The sequence below is a fragment of the Coturnix japonica genome, chromosome 12, assembly GCF_001577835.2.
Source record: "Coturnix japonica isolate 7356 chromosome 12, Coturnix japonica 2.1, whole genome shotgun sequence".
Taxonomy (NCBI): Eukaryota; Metazoa; Chordata; class Aves; order Galliformes; family Phasianidae; genus Coturnix; species Coturnix japonica.
The window spans coordinates 10,389,122-10,405,426 of record NC_029527.1 but is presented as its reverse complement, the minus strand read 5'-3'; the positions used below and the strand labels follow the sequence as shown (position 1 = coordinate 10,405,426).

The window sequence follows — 16,305 nt, the reverse complement described above, 5'->3', positions numbered from 1 at the left end:
ACAAAGTCAGGATTTGAGAGCAAACAGGAGCATTTCTAAGCAAAGCTGGGGAAAAAACCCTTAGTAATACATTAAAAAATCAGTGGTTTACATTAACCAGATTTCCTCTGCGGTGAAAGAAAGCAGGATCCCAGCCTGTGTCCTCCCCAGATGAGGGGCAATGCCTCACTCTAAGTCCCTGGAACTGTGTCCAAAGCACCTGGTAGCTCACACCCAAAGACCCATGGGGGCAATGGGTCTGTGGGCACAGCTGCATGCAAACCATAGCAGGTCCATACCCCGGGTTTGCTCACAAACCTCTGATGAGGAACCTGTTACCTAAAGCACTCCAGACACGCATGTCGAAATGTTAATAAAGATAAAAATATACTTCCAATAAATAAAATTGAATTAATTAGCGGTTTAATCCAATTCCCTAAAAATATTTGACCTTGTCAAATGAAGAGGATGGCCTTATAATTTCTGCTTTTTACATTTTTAGAATTAAAGAGTAATCAAATGCACGCAGCTTTGCATATAAATCAACCTTGACCTTTTGGTGAACTGTTTGGGTAAAAATAAGCAGTATTCTCACTGTTCTTCTCTCTGGAAGCCAGAACAGACAGAGCAGAAGAGGATTCAGTTCAGTGAAGAACACAGCACTATAATCATATCAGAAACACTTTAATAAGCTCCCGCTACTCTGAGCGCTTATTACTCTTTCTTCTCCAAAACCTTCCGATCACTAAAACTTCCCCTTTCCTACAAAGTCTGAGCCTTGCATCTCAGCGTTCCTTTGGATTAGATGCTTCAGCCTCCCAAAGCTGATAACTCAAGGTTACACCTTGAAGCTCTCAGACAGCCTTTTATTCTGAGGAACCACTCAGTACCAAGAGAATTATTTTATACCAGGAACTGAAAAAAAACCACACACACACACAAAAAAAAAACTTAAAAAATGAACCCTAAAATCAATCTGCAGAAGTCGCTTTGCACAGAATGCAAAGGCAGGGATAGGAGGCAGCTGCTGGAAAATTATGTTTTGTTTTAAATTGCAAACCCCAAATAAGAGAACAATGAAAGAGGAGGAGGGTGGAACATGGCTTGAATTTTTAATTGACTGCAGGCGGGCTATGGAGACAAACAGAAGAGAACATACCCGTTTTTCCCGTGTTTTTCATCCATGTCTTGTTAGAAGATTCATTGTCAAAACCATCGAGCTGCAGTTCCTGATACTCATCTCCAACATGAGCCTGATGGTCCACGATGTCTATGGGAGACTGGTGGGACCCTCCACACTTCTCGCTGGAAGTAACCCAGTGCTCGGGACCATAGGTACCTGTTAACAAAGGCAAATGAAATTAACATTCCCGTGGCTCCTTAATCCTGGATAACACTTAAGTAAGAGGATGAACTGTTAGACTCCCCAGGTGACATCACTGCTGTTACACATCGTGCATCTGAAAGAGGTTAAGACTTGTAAACTTATGAAGAGATCAAAAACCATTAGCTTCATGCAGCACTCCAATTTGCCTCTGGCAGTAACAAACAATACCTCTTTTCTTTTTTAATTACTATCCTATAAAACTGTCTGCAATCCCCAAGTTCCTCTCATGCGTATGTTACGAATTAGCATGGGTTTACAGGAACTTTCCTAAAGCTTCAGCCATGATATATGAGTATGCATTTACCTTCTTAGAAGAGATACACAATGTACCAGTTAGGCATTAACTTGCTCTTTTACAGTGCTCTAATGAGATAATATGATCTTTATTAATGATCTCATTTCTTTGGGAGGTTTTAAGGCCAGAAAAAAAATGAAAATAAAGAATTTAACAAATAGGATATCAATAAATTTGAAGAAAACAGCAAAGGATAAAAAGACATCTCTTGTTGGAGGAAGTAAAGACAACAGTGATCTGCCAGGAAAATGCTGTCACTTTCTGGTGCTCCTCTCACACAACTTTTCTGTATTACTTATTAGCTGGGAGGAGTTTAAGGTCTGAAAAGCAATATGTGCATCTGTACTGGTGAGCCCATCGCTGGCTGCCATAGAGGACAGCAAGGGAAGAGCTGCAGCTCTGAGGAGCGATGTCAGAGCAGCCTCTTTCCCCACCACACCAGGTGTATGGCGGGTCCTGATGCACTCAGCATCATGCACTGAAGTGTTTCTAAGTGGTTTCTGAAGTGGCTGTTGTCACATCTGTACAGCCAACTCACAGTGACAGGAGGTGCAGAGCTCCTATCCCTGTTCTGGAGCTTTCACCTGCCTCATATCATTTCTTGGTGTGTGTTAATCTTGGTCCCTAACCCCCATCTCTCTTGGTCCCTAAGCCCTGTTCAGCTAAACTCTGCATTGGGGTTGCCTTGGCCCTGCAGCCATGGGAAGGAAGGCAGTGATCCATCACAGAGTGGCACAGCACTACAAGAGCCAGCGGCACCATGCACTGCTCAGCCTGCAGAAGCTGCCTGCCACCACCCACACTCACTCTGCCCATTCTATAGCTTTCCAGCAAGAACAGTCAATAAAAATAACAAGTGGAAGGAAAAGGTTTCAGACAAAGACCTTGCCATTCCCAGCACACACCAGCTCCAGATGCAATACAACACCAGGAACCTCTGCACACAGAGGAGGATCTCCAGTGAATTTCATGTTTTTCTTATGACCTCCCACTCCAACTCTTAGATTGTATTAACAGAGACTAAGAGATTATGTTCCTGGGAGTGCAAACAGCGGTTTAAGCTCCTGAAATAGCAGCATGCAGTTCCTGCAAAGCACTCCTCACTTTACAGTTCCTGAAGAGCCTTGCAGCAGGCCTCCATTATTCTCATGCAAAGACAGGGAAATGGATGATGGGAGGGAAGAGATTTCCCTCATCCACCACAGCCAAGTTACAGGGCAGAGCTGACCCCTGCTCCGCCAGGCCCACACATGCCACACCTGCTATGCACCTCTGAACATGAGAAACATGCAATCTCAGTTAGTGCCATCCAATCCCAGTTGTAAAGGCCAGCCCCATTGGCACAGGGTTCCAATGCGTGTCTGGGTGTGAGATGACTTTTCCCACTTTCCTTTGTGCTGCTGCAGGACAGTCAGTCAGGAACAAGCTGTTGTGCAGCACCCACCACATGCAAATGCTGAATGGGAACCAAAACGACACGGAAGTGCTTTATTTTCAACTACAATTTAAGCAAAATTGCAACACCCTTTAAAAATCACTCACATCGTTTGCCCAGGTTAAAAAAAGCTCAGTTTCATTTATCTCATTGTTCAACTTGTATTGTCAGCAAAATCCACTTTCAGTTAATTTCCCAATGTACCGCAACTAAGGAGAACAAAATTAAAAGCCCTACGTGGGGAAAACTAAATGCGTTCCACTTGTCGTCATTTTTTTTCCTCCTGAATCAGAATGCTCTTAGCAATTGTTTTGCAGTGAATTAACTGGCAATTCAGATTTACTTTCCACACAACCGTGCATTTATTCCATGAAATTTAGGAATTTGCTGTAAAATGTTCAGTAGGGCCTCAAATCATCAAACCTGCCAGCTCTCATTTTTGGCTTTGTTATAAACATAGGGTGAGCCTTTCAAAAGCACTCTGCTCACAGAGGCTATCGCAGTGGTTTCAGCTGTGCTTTCAAAGCAAGCTGAGCACTCACATTCCTGTAAGCATTTCGGTGACCCTTCAGTCAACGGGGAGATTGTAATTTTGAATAAGCCAACTTATTTTAACAGGGATTGTAGGGTTACCTCCACGCATCTCGCCACAAAGGCTTTCTTTTTTCTCTCTACAGTGTAGCCAGCTCTCAACCAATTTGCAGCGAAAACTGTCTTGTCAAAATGAATAAAATAAGCCATAAGGGTAAACAAGCAAACAAAGCACCGCAACGAGTTAAAACCTCAAGTGACTTAGGTACCTGCACTGACTCTTGCTGAGATGTAGTTTTTCCCAGCACTGACTTCTAAAAGCTTTTATGTCTTTGCATCACTTAAAAAACCCTCAACAAACACATCTTCTTCTTTTCCCAGTTCTTTTCCCAATCTTTTTATCACTTGAAAAAAGAAAAAAACCCCAACAGAACACAGTCTTCTTTTTCCAATTTAACTTGTTGGAATTAGTTTAGTACAGCAATACATCTCTTTTCTATAAATACAGTAGCTTCACTTGGTTCTAAATCTATATTTTACCCCCAAAAGCCTGGTGCTATCTGCTATCCTCATGTGATAGCATTCGTTTCCATGCATAAAATGTTTCCATACTGGTGCTGCATTATTAAAGGAAAATCGAATGCAATGAAACTCAGCAATTCAGAACCCCAACCAAGCACTGCAGCTGTGACTCCAAGTCCTGACATCCCAAATTACAGCCACAAGGCTAAGCTCTGATTTAGAGGTTCAAGACCTGCTAGTTAAAATCAGCACAGGATGTAGAAATGGCCGCATTTTTCATTAATGTCTTTCAGAACTTTTAGATATGCAAAGCTTTACATGCAATATGACCCACACGGTAATGGCAGCGATGGTAGGCAGAAATAGAGGCCACAACCTCAGCGGCCCAGCTCCAACAATTAGTGGGATGAGGCAGAGCTGGGGAGGCCAGAAAAAAGGGACATTTTTAGTTTTGAGTTCGAGACCAAAGTAAATAAACTCTATCTCCTACCCAGAGAAAATAACCGCAACAAAACTTAATCAGGAAGAGTGCAGTGGGATTCATTTGCTGCTGGTAGCCATCAGGCTTAAGCCTAACTGCCTGCTTTTTTTCATGGACATTCAAGTGCAGTTTTAATTGAAACTGATCTTCCACTACAGATTTCAAATTAATTCTTCTTCCAAGTGTCTCATGCTCCAGACATCCTTGCCTTGCAAAAAACCCTATATCATTAGAGGAGGAAATAGAACACTTTTTCTAAGCTTGCAGGTATTGATTACCTATTCCTTCCATCAAAGCACAATTGCCATTCTGCACTGTATAAATCTCCTCAGTGTTAGACACTTTATAAAGTACTGAGAATTATATCATTAATCATTTGCAGTTGCACCTGTCTTGCTTTATTGGATTCTTTGTTTTTCAGAACTTTAAATAAATGCTTTTAAATAAATAAATTAAAGCATGACACTAAATAAAGACTCTGTTTCACTTAAACCTAGCAAAAAAGCCCTTTCATTCCGTGCGTGACATTTAGCCATCTGAGACAGAGTAACTTACGGCTGTTTGCATTTCATTTTTCCAACCATGAGCAAAAATGGCTTTAATCAAATAAAATTTGGAATGAATTTGAATCGACCTTTGGACAGTTGACAAATAACTCAGTTTTCAAAACCCAAACAAGAGAGGAGACCTCACCAGCGTTAACACACAACACGTGGGGACAACATGCAAGCAGAGATGGCCATGGCATTGCCCATCCCAGAGCTGGGCATACTGCTGACAGCATGGAGATCATCGCCCAGCCTCGTCCAAAGCAACACGATGCTCCCTAGGATTCAGCAATCTTTTCTCATGCAAAATCATTCCCTAAATGACTGCAGAATCTTTAATAGCTTTTTAATTCACAGGCTGCTCTTTAAATAGAACCCAAGATCCCTTTTTTCCTTCCTGTTGCTGTACAACCTAAACAATGAGCAGTCTTCATTAAAGAAAACCCATTAAAATAATTTTTATACTAAAATCTAATTAAAGCTTTTATAAAAACTTCTGGATTTTTTCCTCCACAAATCTTTTGTTTAAGCGATCTCTTATCATAACCACTGGCATTTTCCTAATGTTAAATCACTTCCAGTTAATGGATCAGCTATATGGATGCAGACTGATGTGTAACAGATACCAACATCCAGATGTAGTTTGACAGACATTATCTATTTATGAGTAATCAGATTTGGATCATTCATTGGAAAAAGGAAGAAAAATGAACACTCCTTTTTCTTAATTTTACTTATTTTTAACACTTCCATAGAAATGAGACTTTAAACTTCATGTCTAGCATGAAAAGAGCTGGTCTTATCTTTTTTTTTATATCCATTTTTTTTTAAATCGACCTTCCTTAAAAAACAAAACTCTATCAGACAAATGTAGTTGATACCTTTACACTCCTTATGTTTGAATGAAAATGGCATCCATCATTGCAAAGCAACCCAAATCCCTCACACTTCTGTGATTAAGACAAATTAGCTTTGTAACTTCAAGAGGGCATCTTATCCCATCAGCTTAACGCATGAGATCATTCATCAGCAGTTACCTGCAAGGCAGATATGCAGAGAACCATAAGGAAAACGGCACGGTGGAAAGGCTTATATCCTTATATCTATACCTATCGATTCCACCACTTGAGCAGGCACAGCAGAGCCCAGGCAGCCTCCCATCATGCCACGACCTCCAGCTTCCTCCAAGGAAGAGGAAATAAAGAGAATCCTGCAGGATGAAGCCTACAGGAGGTATATAGATATAAGGAAGGAAATAATTATTTGAATGACTGACTGGGCTCTGGCTGAGTAACTTACCATGAGGCCGCAGGGGTAAAGGTATAAAAATCAGGGGCACCATCTAGGGGCCTTCACATTGCAGAGAAAGCAATCAAGCTGCTGAATCATTCTATTAGGGGGAAAAGTTGCTGTAAAATGATGGTGTACCAAACTCAAAGAGATGGCAAAAGAGCACGTAGTTAGAGTTCACAGTGCTGTTTTGAACAAAGATTTCAGGATTTCCTACCCTGAGGGAAAAGGGTTTTTCATTTTATTACTCTCTGTCATCACTCTGTTTAACATCAGGCACTCGTGCTTGCAGAAAATTCCAATTACTGCTTGAAAAATGAGCCTGAATTCAGAGAGCAAGGTCCTGAGGAGCTCGCTGAGGCCCAGACAGGTGTAAGCATCACACAGCCTGCAAACACAGCACAGGATGGAGCATGCAAGGCAGGGCAGTGCTGCAAGCAGCCAAGGACAGGATTTTGGAGAACTGAAAGAAGCTGAAAAAATTTCTCCAAGAACAATTCCTGATAAGGGATATCTTAACCGGCAGTTGTTGGAACGTACACAAATGCAGGAAGACAGAACAAAAAGGGTTTGGATTTAGATAACCTTTGAGCAATGCTAGCAGCAACATCAGAAGCTGTAGCCCCGCTTCTGCTTTCTGCACCGGTGCCACCACACCTACAGGAACATCCAGCCATGGGCTTCAAAAGCGAAGCTCGTCTTCAGAACGGATTGTATCAGGGATACTGTCTGACTGCCAAAATGTGGCAGATGCAAAGAAAAAGAAAGGCTTTAAACAGTGCTCCTAAAATAAACTGCCCTATAACGTCTGCAACTCTAAAACCCAAAGAGAGAGAGGTGCTCGTTTTTCTAAATGCCCACAGATGCTCCAGTTATTGCTGGATTCTTTAATTAAACCTTCTAACCCTTAATTATCTTTGGCAAACAGTTTTAGTGTACGTCTTCAAAACCACTGCGTGTATGAGAACACCTGTATCACACAGTCACACTGGGCTTTTCACAGGCACCTCCGCACATATATATACATACTTTCTGGATCCTAATTTTGTTTCCCAGCAAAGTGAGGCTGCCATGAATGTTGCATGAAGCTCCCACCATCCCTCTCAGCCTGCTGGCGGCACAGCATATGATGAAGGCCCAACAGCAGGAAACCCCGGGACCTTATAACAAATGCTGCAGGAAGCTCCCAATCAACTGGAGAAAGCGTAATGACTAAAAGCAAGATTCCTCCACAGACATTAGGGTTTGCAGTTGTGATGTGAATAATTTCCCTCCACACAAAAGTGGAAGCAGTACGAAGTTCAGCTGTGCTAGCAAAATAGTTTGGGGTATTTTAACATGTGTTGGTTAACAAACCCTTGACAGACACTGCTAATGAGCTGCTGAGTTCCGTAAGTTACACTTCACAAATGTTTATGTTATAGTGAGCACAGAGCATAACAATATCAATGAAATTAATACGCAGAAGTCCTGGAGCGGGAGGATAAGCTCTGGTATAGGAGGTGCCTGCTGGTGGCAGGTGACTGAGACAATATACATCTACACACTCTGCTTTTCCTAATTTTCATTTTTAATAAATGTATCTGACATCTCACACCATTCATTTCGTAACTGTCTGCGGCCTTGTTAAAGCTGCTTACCCCTGAGACGTATGTAATAAACGAGGTGATAACTAACGTTATAAGGAGAAAACAGAGGATTAATTTTTATGAAGACGCTGTAAATTAACTTTCCCCCGTCCCTACACCAGTTGAGTAAAACCCCACAAAGGCTACAGGCAGACATAAAAATAGATTTTTTCGTAAATATAACCTAAAGAAGTATAAATACTGATGGAAATCCCTGAACGAAGATGCACTGTGAATCAATGCAGCCGCTCGGCGACAGCAGTTGGTGCTGCTGGGATGAGGCCATGTTTCTGCAGTGGGTGCCTTGGACAGGTCACCTTTCTCTCTGTGCTCCTTACAGAGCAATAGCTGTGTGATGATCACTGACAGCAGAAATGCTTGTATTGCTGCAGTGCCCCAGAATGGCAGGAAGGAAGGGCCCCACTTCTCCATGTAACATGCAACTCCTGCCTCCGAACCTTGCAGCTGATCAATGTAAGGTGAGGGGCAGCAGCCCAACGTGCAGCACCTTAGGCTTCAAAGCAATAACTTCCTCCCGGGCTGCCTGAACCTGCTGAGTAACAACCTCTCTTCTCCTCCTTAGCTGGAAAACCCAGCAGCACACACTTTACATCCCTACGCTGCCAGCTCTTCCAAATAGCAAAAGGTAAAAGGAGAAATAAACCTGGTGTTTAATGGAATTAAATAGATCAAGAATGAACACAAGCACATCTGATGTTGATCTAAGTGGTGGTTCCATCTGGGCTACTCCAAGAGGAAAGCATGGCACAGGAAAAGCTCTGAGAAAATAAAGTAGAGGAAATGAGAGAAAGACACTGGGCAGGAACCTTCCCCACCCTAGAGCTGTGTGATGGGAAGCTTCAAGAAGAATTTGGGGAAAAAAGGCCCAAATTTGGCACGGAGCAGCATCCCCTGCCAGCAGGTGGCTTGCTGTGCTGTGCATTCCCACTTGCAGGCAGACCTTGGGCTGCAGGAAGGAGGCACGAGGAGCACCCAGCACAAAACACAGTGCTAAGGAACCTCTTCCTGGCAGCAAGTTTTCTTAAAGCCAGGGACCATGGCTTGTTTGAGAGCCTTCCTTACGTCCCACTCAAACATCACTGCTCCTGCACTGCCAAGCCCAACAGCTCAGGAGATGGATGCTGAATGACAGTGACAGTAATAAGCTGTGACATTTAAGTCAGGAAATCTCAAATTCCCATCTTGCTTCTTTGTCTCCTTCCTACCACCAGGAGCAACACGCTCCACTTCATTCCTTCCCCTTAAAAAGGGAGAAGTTCACCTGTCTCATCAGAGCAAGGACAGCTCAGAACTTGGGAAGAGCTGCAGAAATGAGAACAAAACAAACAAAAAAAGCACAGTAACTGTGTGAGACTCAACTGTCCCGCTGCAGACCCCAGCACCAGGCTGCCTGCATTGCACTTGGGAAAGATGCAGTTCCAATTACTTCTCAAAGCATCACACACTTGAAATCCTACTACTTCTCACATGTACCCTTAATAGCCTTGATCTCACCAAAGAAACTGCTAACGTAAATGATGCCTCACTGTAACTTAATTACCTCCAATTTAGGTAGGTATGGGAACAGACTGTACCTTTTCTTGATTCCCATCTGTTCCTCCTAACCAACCAAAGGAGCCTTCCCCAGAGCTCTGTCTCTGAGAGCCAGCACAGAAAAAATACAGAAGGAGAAAAGCGAGGAAAAGAACTGTATATTTTTATTGAACTTTTGCAGGATGCTGGTTAATAAAACACCCACAGAGAGCACAGAACAATATAGAAAAGGTATAAAGGGAGGGAGGGCTGGTATCAATAAAGCCTATCCAGAGGCACTGGTGGAGTGGAAGTACTCCTGATTTCAAAAGAAACCGGCTATTGAAATGATTTCCACTTGTTGCTTCGGTTCTAGTTTAAAATTCACATTTAAAAAAAAAAAGTCCTAACAAAGTCAGGAAGGTAAAATTACCCACTGCTGAAAGACATGTCACCTTTGGCTTTCCAGTATCCCCTGTTGGTCCTTGCATGACCCAAGGACAGCAGCTGCAGGAGGACTGCACTGTTTAATTGTATCACAGGCAGCACTGCGGCCCCTGAAATCATTCATTATGCTTTGACAAACATCTTCCTTTTCTTTTTTTTCCCTTCCTGGGTGAAAATCAACTTTCGACCAACCAAGTTGCTAATGGCATCCCTTTTAGTAGAGGCTTCTCAATCCAGCTGTCCCTTTCACTAATATGCACCAGTAAAACAGCTCTCGGAAGAGGTTCTGGGAGATAGCCAGCTTTTACTTAACAACACATCATGAACCCTGCCCTCAGCCACCATTAACATTCAGTCTATGTTTCTACCATTAATTTAAGAGCATCAGGAGTGAGAATAAATATGAAGACAATAAGCAGCCCTAACATCCAGCTCGAGGTACTCTACTTACAGCAGCAGGGCTGCCTGCTAAGGCAGAGAACAGTTTATTACCATTTCTTCTCATTTTTGTTTCTGTACCCACCATTTCCCATATGTTATGTTAAATAGCTGGGATAAGTGTGCTTTCCTCCAGCACTGCACGACCAGACAGCATCCCTTTAGGGAAGGTCACCCAAAGGCTTTTCCATCACCCACCACTCTCAGCCCCAGGATGCTCCCAGCCCCCATGCATCACTCCCTGCTCCGTTCAGCCCAACCCTGCCCTGTTTACTCACAGCAGCACTTGGACAGCCCATGGTGGCACATACCATAAAATGGAATTTGGAGTGCATCACTTAGCTGTGAAATCTGTAAGATATTGGATTTATATGGTGTTTGCAGAGCACATTAGGAGATCATCATCATCGTGTCTTTTCAAGACAGCCATAATTATTCAGGCTGTTATTCTATCTCACTGGTGCTTCTGAAAAAACTATTTAATATTAGCAAACCCTCCCTAAAAACAATGTTTTGGTTGAGAGACTAATCTTCCTATCACTACACAGCCATACCTGGTCTTATCTACATTACCAATTCCCTGCTGATTGAGGGATTCATTAACAACACAATCTCTGGCGACTGAAATGAAGTCTCATTCTTCGTATCACTAGTGCCTTGCTGTTTGCTTTTCCTTCACAGTGTGCACACAAGTAATTAACTTACTATGCTCCGCTAGCTCCTGACACGTTACTTGGCATAGAAAAATTCACCAGCAGGTAGTTAAGCATGCAAAATATTTTCAGTCAAATGAACTTTATAGCAAAGCACTACTTAGGAGAAACGCTGCTCTTTCTGATACAGCACTAACATGCCGCACGCCGCCCGCACCGACAGCAGCTCCTCAAGTGCTGAGGAAATATATCACTTCTACCGATTTTGTTCAACGTGTAGGAAGCTTCTTTAGGGATTAAAACTGGCAGGCTGTAAAAGGCGATCACTGATGAGCGTGGAGATCAACATGATTGGTCCTTGGGAAAGTGTCACATAACAAAGACAGACAGAAGATCCATAAGGTACAGGAGGAAAAAAGGGGGCAATAGGAAACAAAGCGAAGGGGAGAATCACTTCAGTGCAGCACTACTGAGGCTACTGGCATCTGCAAGTACAGAAGAACAATGCATTTCCACTTCTACATGAAATAAAGAGAAGGATTTTGCTACTGTAAGCCTAGAGCGCAATGACAGTGAAATCTCCCTGAATAACAATGTGCAATTTATTAAACACCTCAACTAAATGACTCTGCTCAGGAACAGGACTCGAAATATTCAAGTAATCTCAGCAACATCAAGAGTAAAAATGGAGTGAAGTTACTGGTGAGCTTCTTTGCGGGATGGAAAGTCATGGCACGAACTGCCATAACAGAACAAGGCGCTGCCCCAGTACAGTGCTCAGCGGGATGAAAAGTGGAAGGCAGCCTCTGCCCAAAGCAACAGTGCTGGCACTGATTTTCAGATAATAACCTTAATATTTGCTCTGTACCAGAGACTGGAAGCATGCAATCCTCATGCCACGCCAGTGCAGTCTGGATAGTGTCCTACAAAACCATCTGTCATTTGCTCTACATGGACCCAGTCCTTCCTTTAAACCAAAAGTATCCAAATCTCCAAAGCGCGCATAAAAATACTTGAGAAGAAGCAGGAACTTGGCTGGGATAAAGACCCATTCACAGCACTATTAACCACAACTTTGACCTTTTCTGACAAATTCCTGCTCAGAAGTTCTACAAATGCATTGACCTAAAGCAGGGGAAATTGTGATCTTTTAAGTTTCCTTCGACACAGGGAAAAATCCCTCTGAAGTGCTGGAAAATAAAACTTTTCTTCTGCTCAGTTTAGTCCAGAAGACATTTATTTGTTCCTCCTCCTTTCATGCACCACGAGGCATCTGCCTTTGCCAGCCCCAGACCGTGGTTTCTACTCTCTCAGTCACAGTAGTTCGTTTCTCATGTTCTGTTGCAACAATTTGTGCTTGTGACAGAAGAATTAGATCTGCGGAGGACAGAACTCAATGTGATTTGTGTATATCATTTCCCTCTATTCTTACACTGCTTTCAACAGCTCATTTAAATATAGCTCCTGTCATATCCATCATTTTCAGTTCACCTGCTAAGCAGAACCACACGCTCCACCTCCAACAGAGCCAGCTTTTTCTAGGCTGTATAGTTTATACACATTCTTTAACTCTACCCTGAGCCTTAAATCTTTATTCAGCTACAATCTCGGTATTCCTCAAACAGCATTTCTATTTGCTTGACAGGAATATTAATGTACAGAATGGAAAACAGCTTCTGTTATTTCTAATTTCCAACAAAAAGGAGCTACTGTATTTGAGAGCTACCTGCATCTTTGGGTTACTCAGGTCTGTGACGAGTTTATCAAGGAAAATCTTAACATCTCCACAAGGCTGTCGAAACTTGCTCTGTTCTGGGGGATGGAATCTCAGGTTTTGTTTAGTTTTCCAGTACTTACAGCAAGTAACAGAATTTCATGCCAGAAGAAACAGCTGGATAGCACATACTGACATGATGAGCCTGAATCATTATAAAGTTACCTCTCCACAGAGCCTTAAAAACAGTCTTCACACCTTTCATAAAACTATTCAGTGCTGGAGAAATCAGGACTTCATAAATCATTATTTGAAGTTTTGTTTTTTCAAGGCTGTTTCAGCATTTAATTGTTTTCCAATTTTCAACCTACTAAGGCCAGGTCATAAGCTTCCAGCCCAGTCTGCATTTTGTCTTGCCACCATGGTAGCTTACAGGAGGTCTTCGGGAGATAGCACTTCCTCGCTATGGAGATGCACAGCTCTAAAGCAACATGCTCACATGGTTGCATGGAATCCTAGTCTGTGTTCTATTTCTTTCATATCTTCTCCAGCTTCCACGGAACTTCTGGTGTCAGCTTTCAGCTTTCCCATCCATGAGCTACTCAAAGAACACAGATCAGTTTTCTCACACACTATCACCCTGGACAAGAAACACAAATATTCACAGACATTCTTTTTTCCCCCTCTTCTTTAAGTCAATCCTTAATGGCCCCACATACACAACTTTGGATGCCAATTAAGCCTGCCATTGTATTAAGATCAATTCCTACCACGCTCAACAGTGCCACCCCACTGCACTGCCGCACTGGTTTGTATCCCTGCAGCAGCTGTTATATTAGAACACAGTCAAGAGTTTTTTGAGAGGAAATTCTTTCAGGTCTTGTTTTGTTCAGAGGAAAATCCATGACTGGAAATTCTTGATAGTCCAAATCTACAGGAACAAGTTAAGAATATCCTGAATATGATAAGGTAACTGCAGAAACAGTGTTTGGGCCCATGGACCAAAACAGGTAATTAAATACAATCCTCCTGATTACTGAGCACGTCTCAGGTAATTTAATGCCTTTAGTAAAGATGTAGCTGGTGGACTTGAGAGCATGCAGTCTTGGTCTCATGAGAGTAAACAATGTCCAGCTTTTATAACTAGAAAGTTTGCAGACTCCTTGACTTCTGAGGCAAGTCTGAAAAGACGAAAGAAGAAAGGTGCAGGAGCCAGAAGGCAAACAAGAACCTTAAAACTACCACTGTTTTTCTGTCCCCCCAGAATTGCTTTGGTCGGCCTCATCACTTCTGATCCTGGCAGTACCCCTGGGTGCCTGAGTTTATTGACAAATACCACAATCTAATTCCAGGGAAAAGAACAGAAAGAACCCAAACCCATCAATACCAAGAGCAGGGCTAATACAAGGGGCTCACACAGGTGCCCAAATGCCAACCACCCTTCAGTGCTTGGCTCAGACCCACTGCTATTAGCTTGCTGAAAAAGCACATTGCTTCAGGATGCTTTTATTCTAAGTGACACCTGCATACTTCACACCACCTAGCAAGAAGGAAGCTTTTTTTTCATTCTTAAGGAAATTCTAGATGTAAGCACTTATTCAAAGAAGCCAGTAAATCAGCAACAGAAGTTTATTAATTTAGTAGTTACTGAGACAGATCTTATTGATCTCCTTTACTCGCACTCTGCCTCTGGAGTTTACCTCACAGCTGCAGTTTATACCTCGATTAAGCGGTTCAGAGAAGCCTTGCATTTTATAGCACGTCCATCATGTAGCACAATGCACGTGGTGTGACAACCTGCAAACGAAGCGGAGGATTTATCACCCTACAGGACACCAGCCTTCCTCACCAGGGCAGCCAGCAGCAGTGGTTCTGACCCAATACCAGTGAGCTAGCCATACCAGTTAGCTAGGTGCCATTTTCAGCACTCACATGCTTCTGTGAGCATTCCTTTTTAAAGGCTCTGACTCAGCGAAGTGCTTAAGCGCACACTCTGCTTTAAATGGCTGAATAACCCCATGTCTTTTTAGCAAGTGTTTGACCCAAACTGTGTGAACAGTTCCAGCTGAAGAACTCCTCATGCCTCGGACACTGAGCACTCACTTGGGTTCTCCGTTCATTGCACAGATATAATATTATTCATGGGCTTCACGCTATGCATTTACTTAAGTGCTTTGCTAAACAAGGTCCAAAAAGCAAATACGCCATAGTCAGTTTATTTAATAATGCTTCTACAAATTCAGTTCTGAACTGTCAAGCATTTTAACGAGGAAAACTGTATAACCATAGGATTTACCACAATTTCTTTCACCTTGATTTAGCACTGACTACAACTGCGGCAACAAAGTTCAATAGAAAGCATTGTGATCTGCACTCCCTCCACTTCTCTTCCACAGAGGAAGGGTGCTCTTGGAGAACACATCTTTCCTTTTTCCAGCATCTCAAGTCCCACCATACATTTCAGCCTCAAAAATCCCGTATTTTATTATAAAATGACCAGCGAGTTCTTGGGGCCTTTTCACAGAATGCATTTTTTTTTCAGAGTGAAGGAAACACAGAGATTTTTGCATTCCTCTCCTGTAACCACTGCAACATTTCAGCATGGGAGCTGATGAATTTTCCACTCATTACAGAACTCCAGCATCTGCGGCTCTAAGAAAAAACACCAAATCGTGTGGGATTAACAATAAAACTAGCAGACCTGGCAGTGCTGCCTTCCCCCTTTGGGCCATTTCCATTGCGAGCGGCTCCCCACTGACTCACACAATGCAGGGCTCCTTGCGAGTTCACTAGCTGCTGCTTCAGATGTTCCAAAATACCACGTTTTAGAAATTATCAGAAGAAGACTCGAGGAAAAAAGGCTGCTAAGCGAACAACCTGAAAAGGCAGCTCTGTAAACGTGTCAGATTAAAAGGCAGAGAAAGCAACTCACACCTAGCACACATCCACCCAGCAAGCAGAACGCCATCTGTGCACAGAGCCAGGTCCCCTTGTTTCAGATGAAAGCCTCATGGTGGGGCTGCAGTCGAGGGGCTTCTGCTCAGAAGGTGGTTGGAGAAACCAAATTAAAAGGGGTAAAAATGTAAACAGAACCAGATACACCTGAGAAAAAGAAAATAAAACTGCCTTAAAAGATAAACGGACTGAACTCTTCTGACCAGTAGCTGTAAAACGTGAAATAAATTTAGATATTCTTTTCTGAAGGAGGAAGAAAGCTATTTAATAAGTGTTATTAAGATAGAGCAGAATAACTATAATATACAAAACTGCTCATTACTGGAGGCTTAATTAGTTTTATAGCTGGTGAAGAAGCAGTAATTACTATGCCAAAAAAGGATCTACATTTAGAGATTAATTGTTTTTAGGCACGGAACAAAAATGCCACTTTGATACTAAACCAAAATTTCACCAGAACATGTGCACT

At 42.5% G+C, this 16,305-nt stretch overlaps 1 protein-coding gene across 1 annotated transcript in view; it reads right to left on the bottom strand.

The window, feature by feature from the left end:
- Positions 1 to 16,305, bottom strand: part of PTPRG (protein tyrosine phosphatase receptor type G) — a 370,232-nt gene that overhangs the window by 175,321 nt on the left and 178,606 nt on the right. The window contains exon 3 of the mRNA XM_015875220.2: positions 1,139 to 1,318. Coding sequence (XP_015730706.1) covers positions 1,139 to 1,318 — 180 coding nt within the window. The remainder of the gene's footprint in view (positions 1 to 1,138; positions 1,319 to 16,305) is intronic.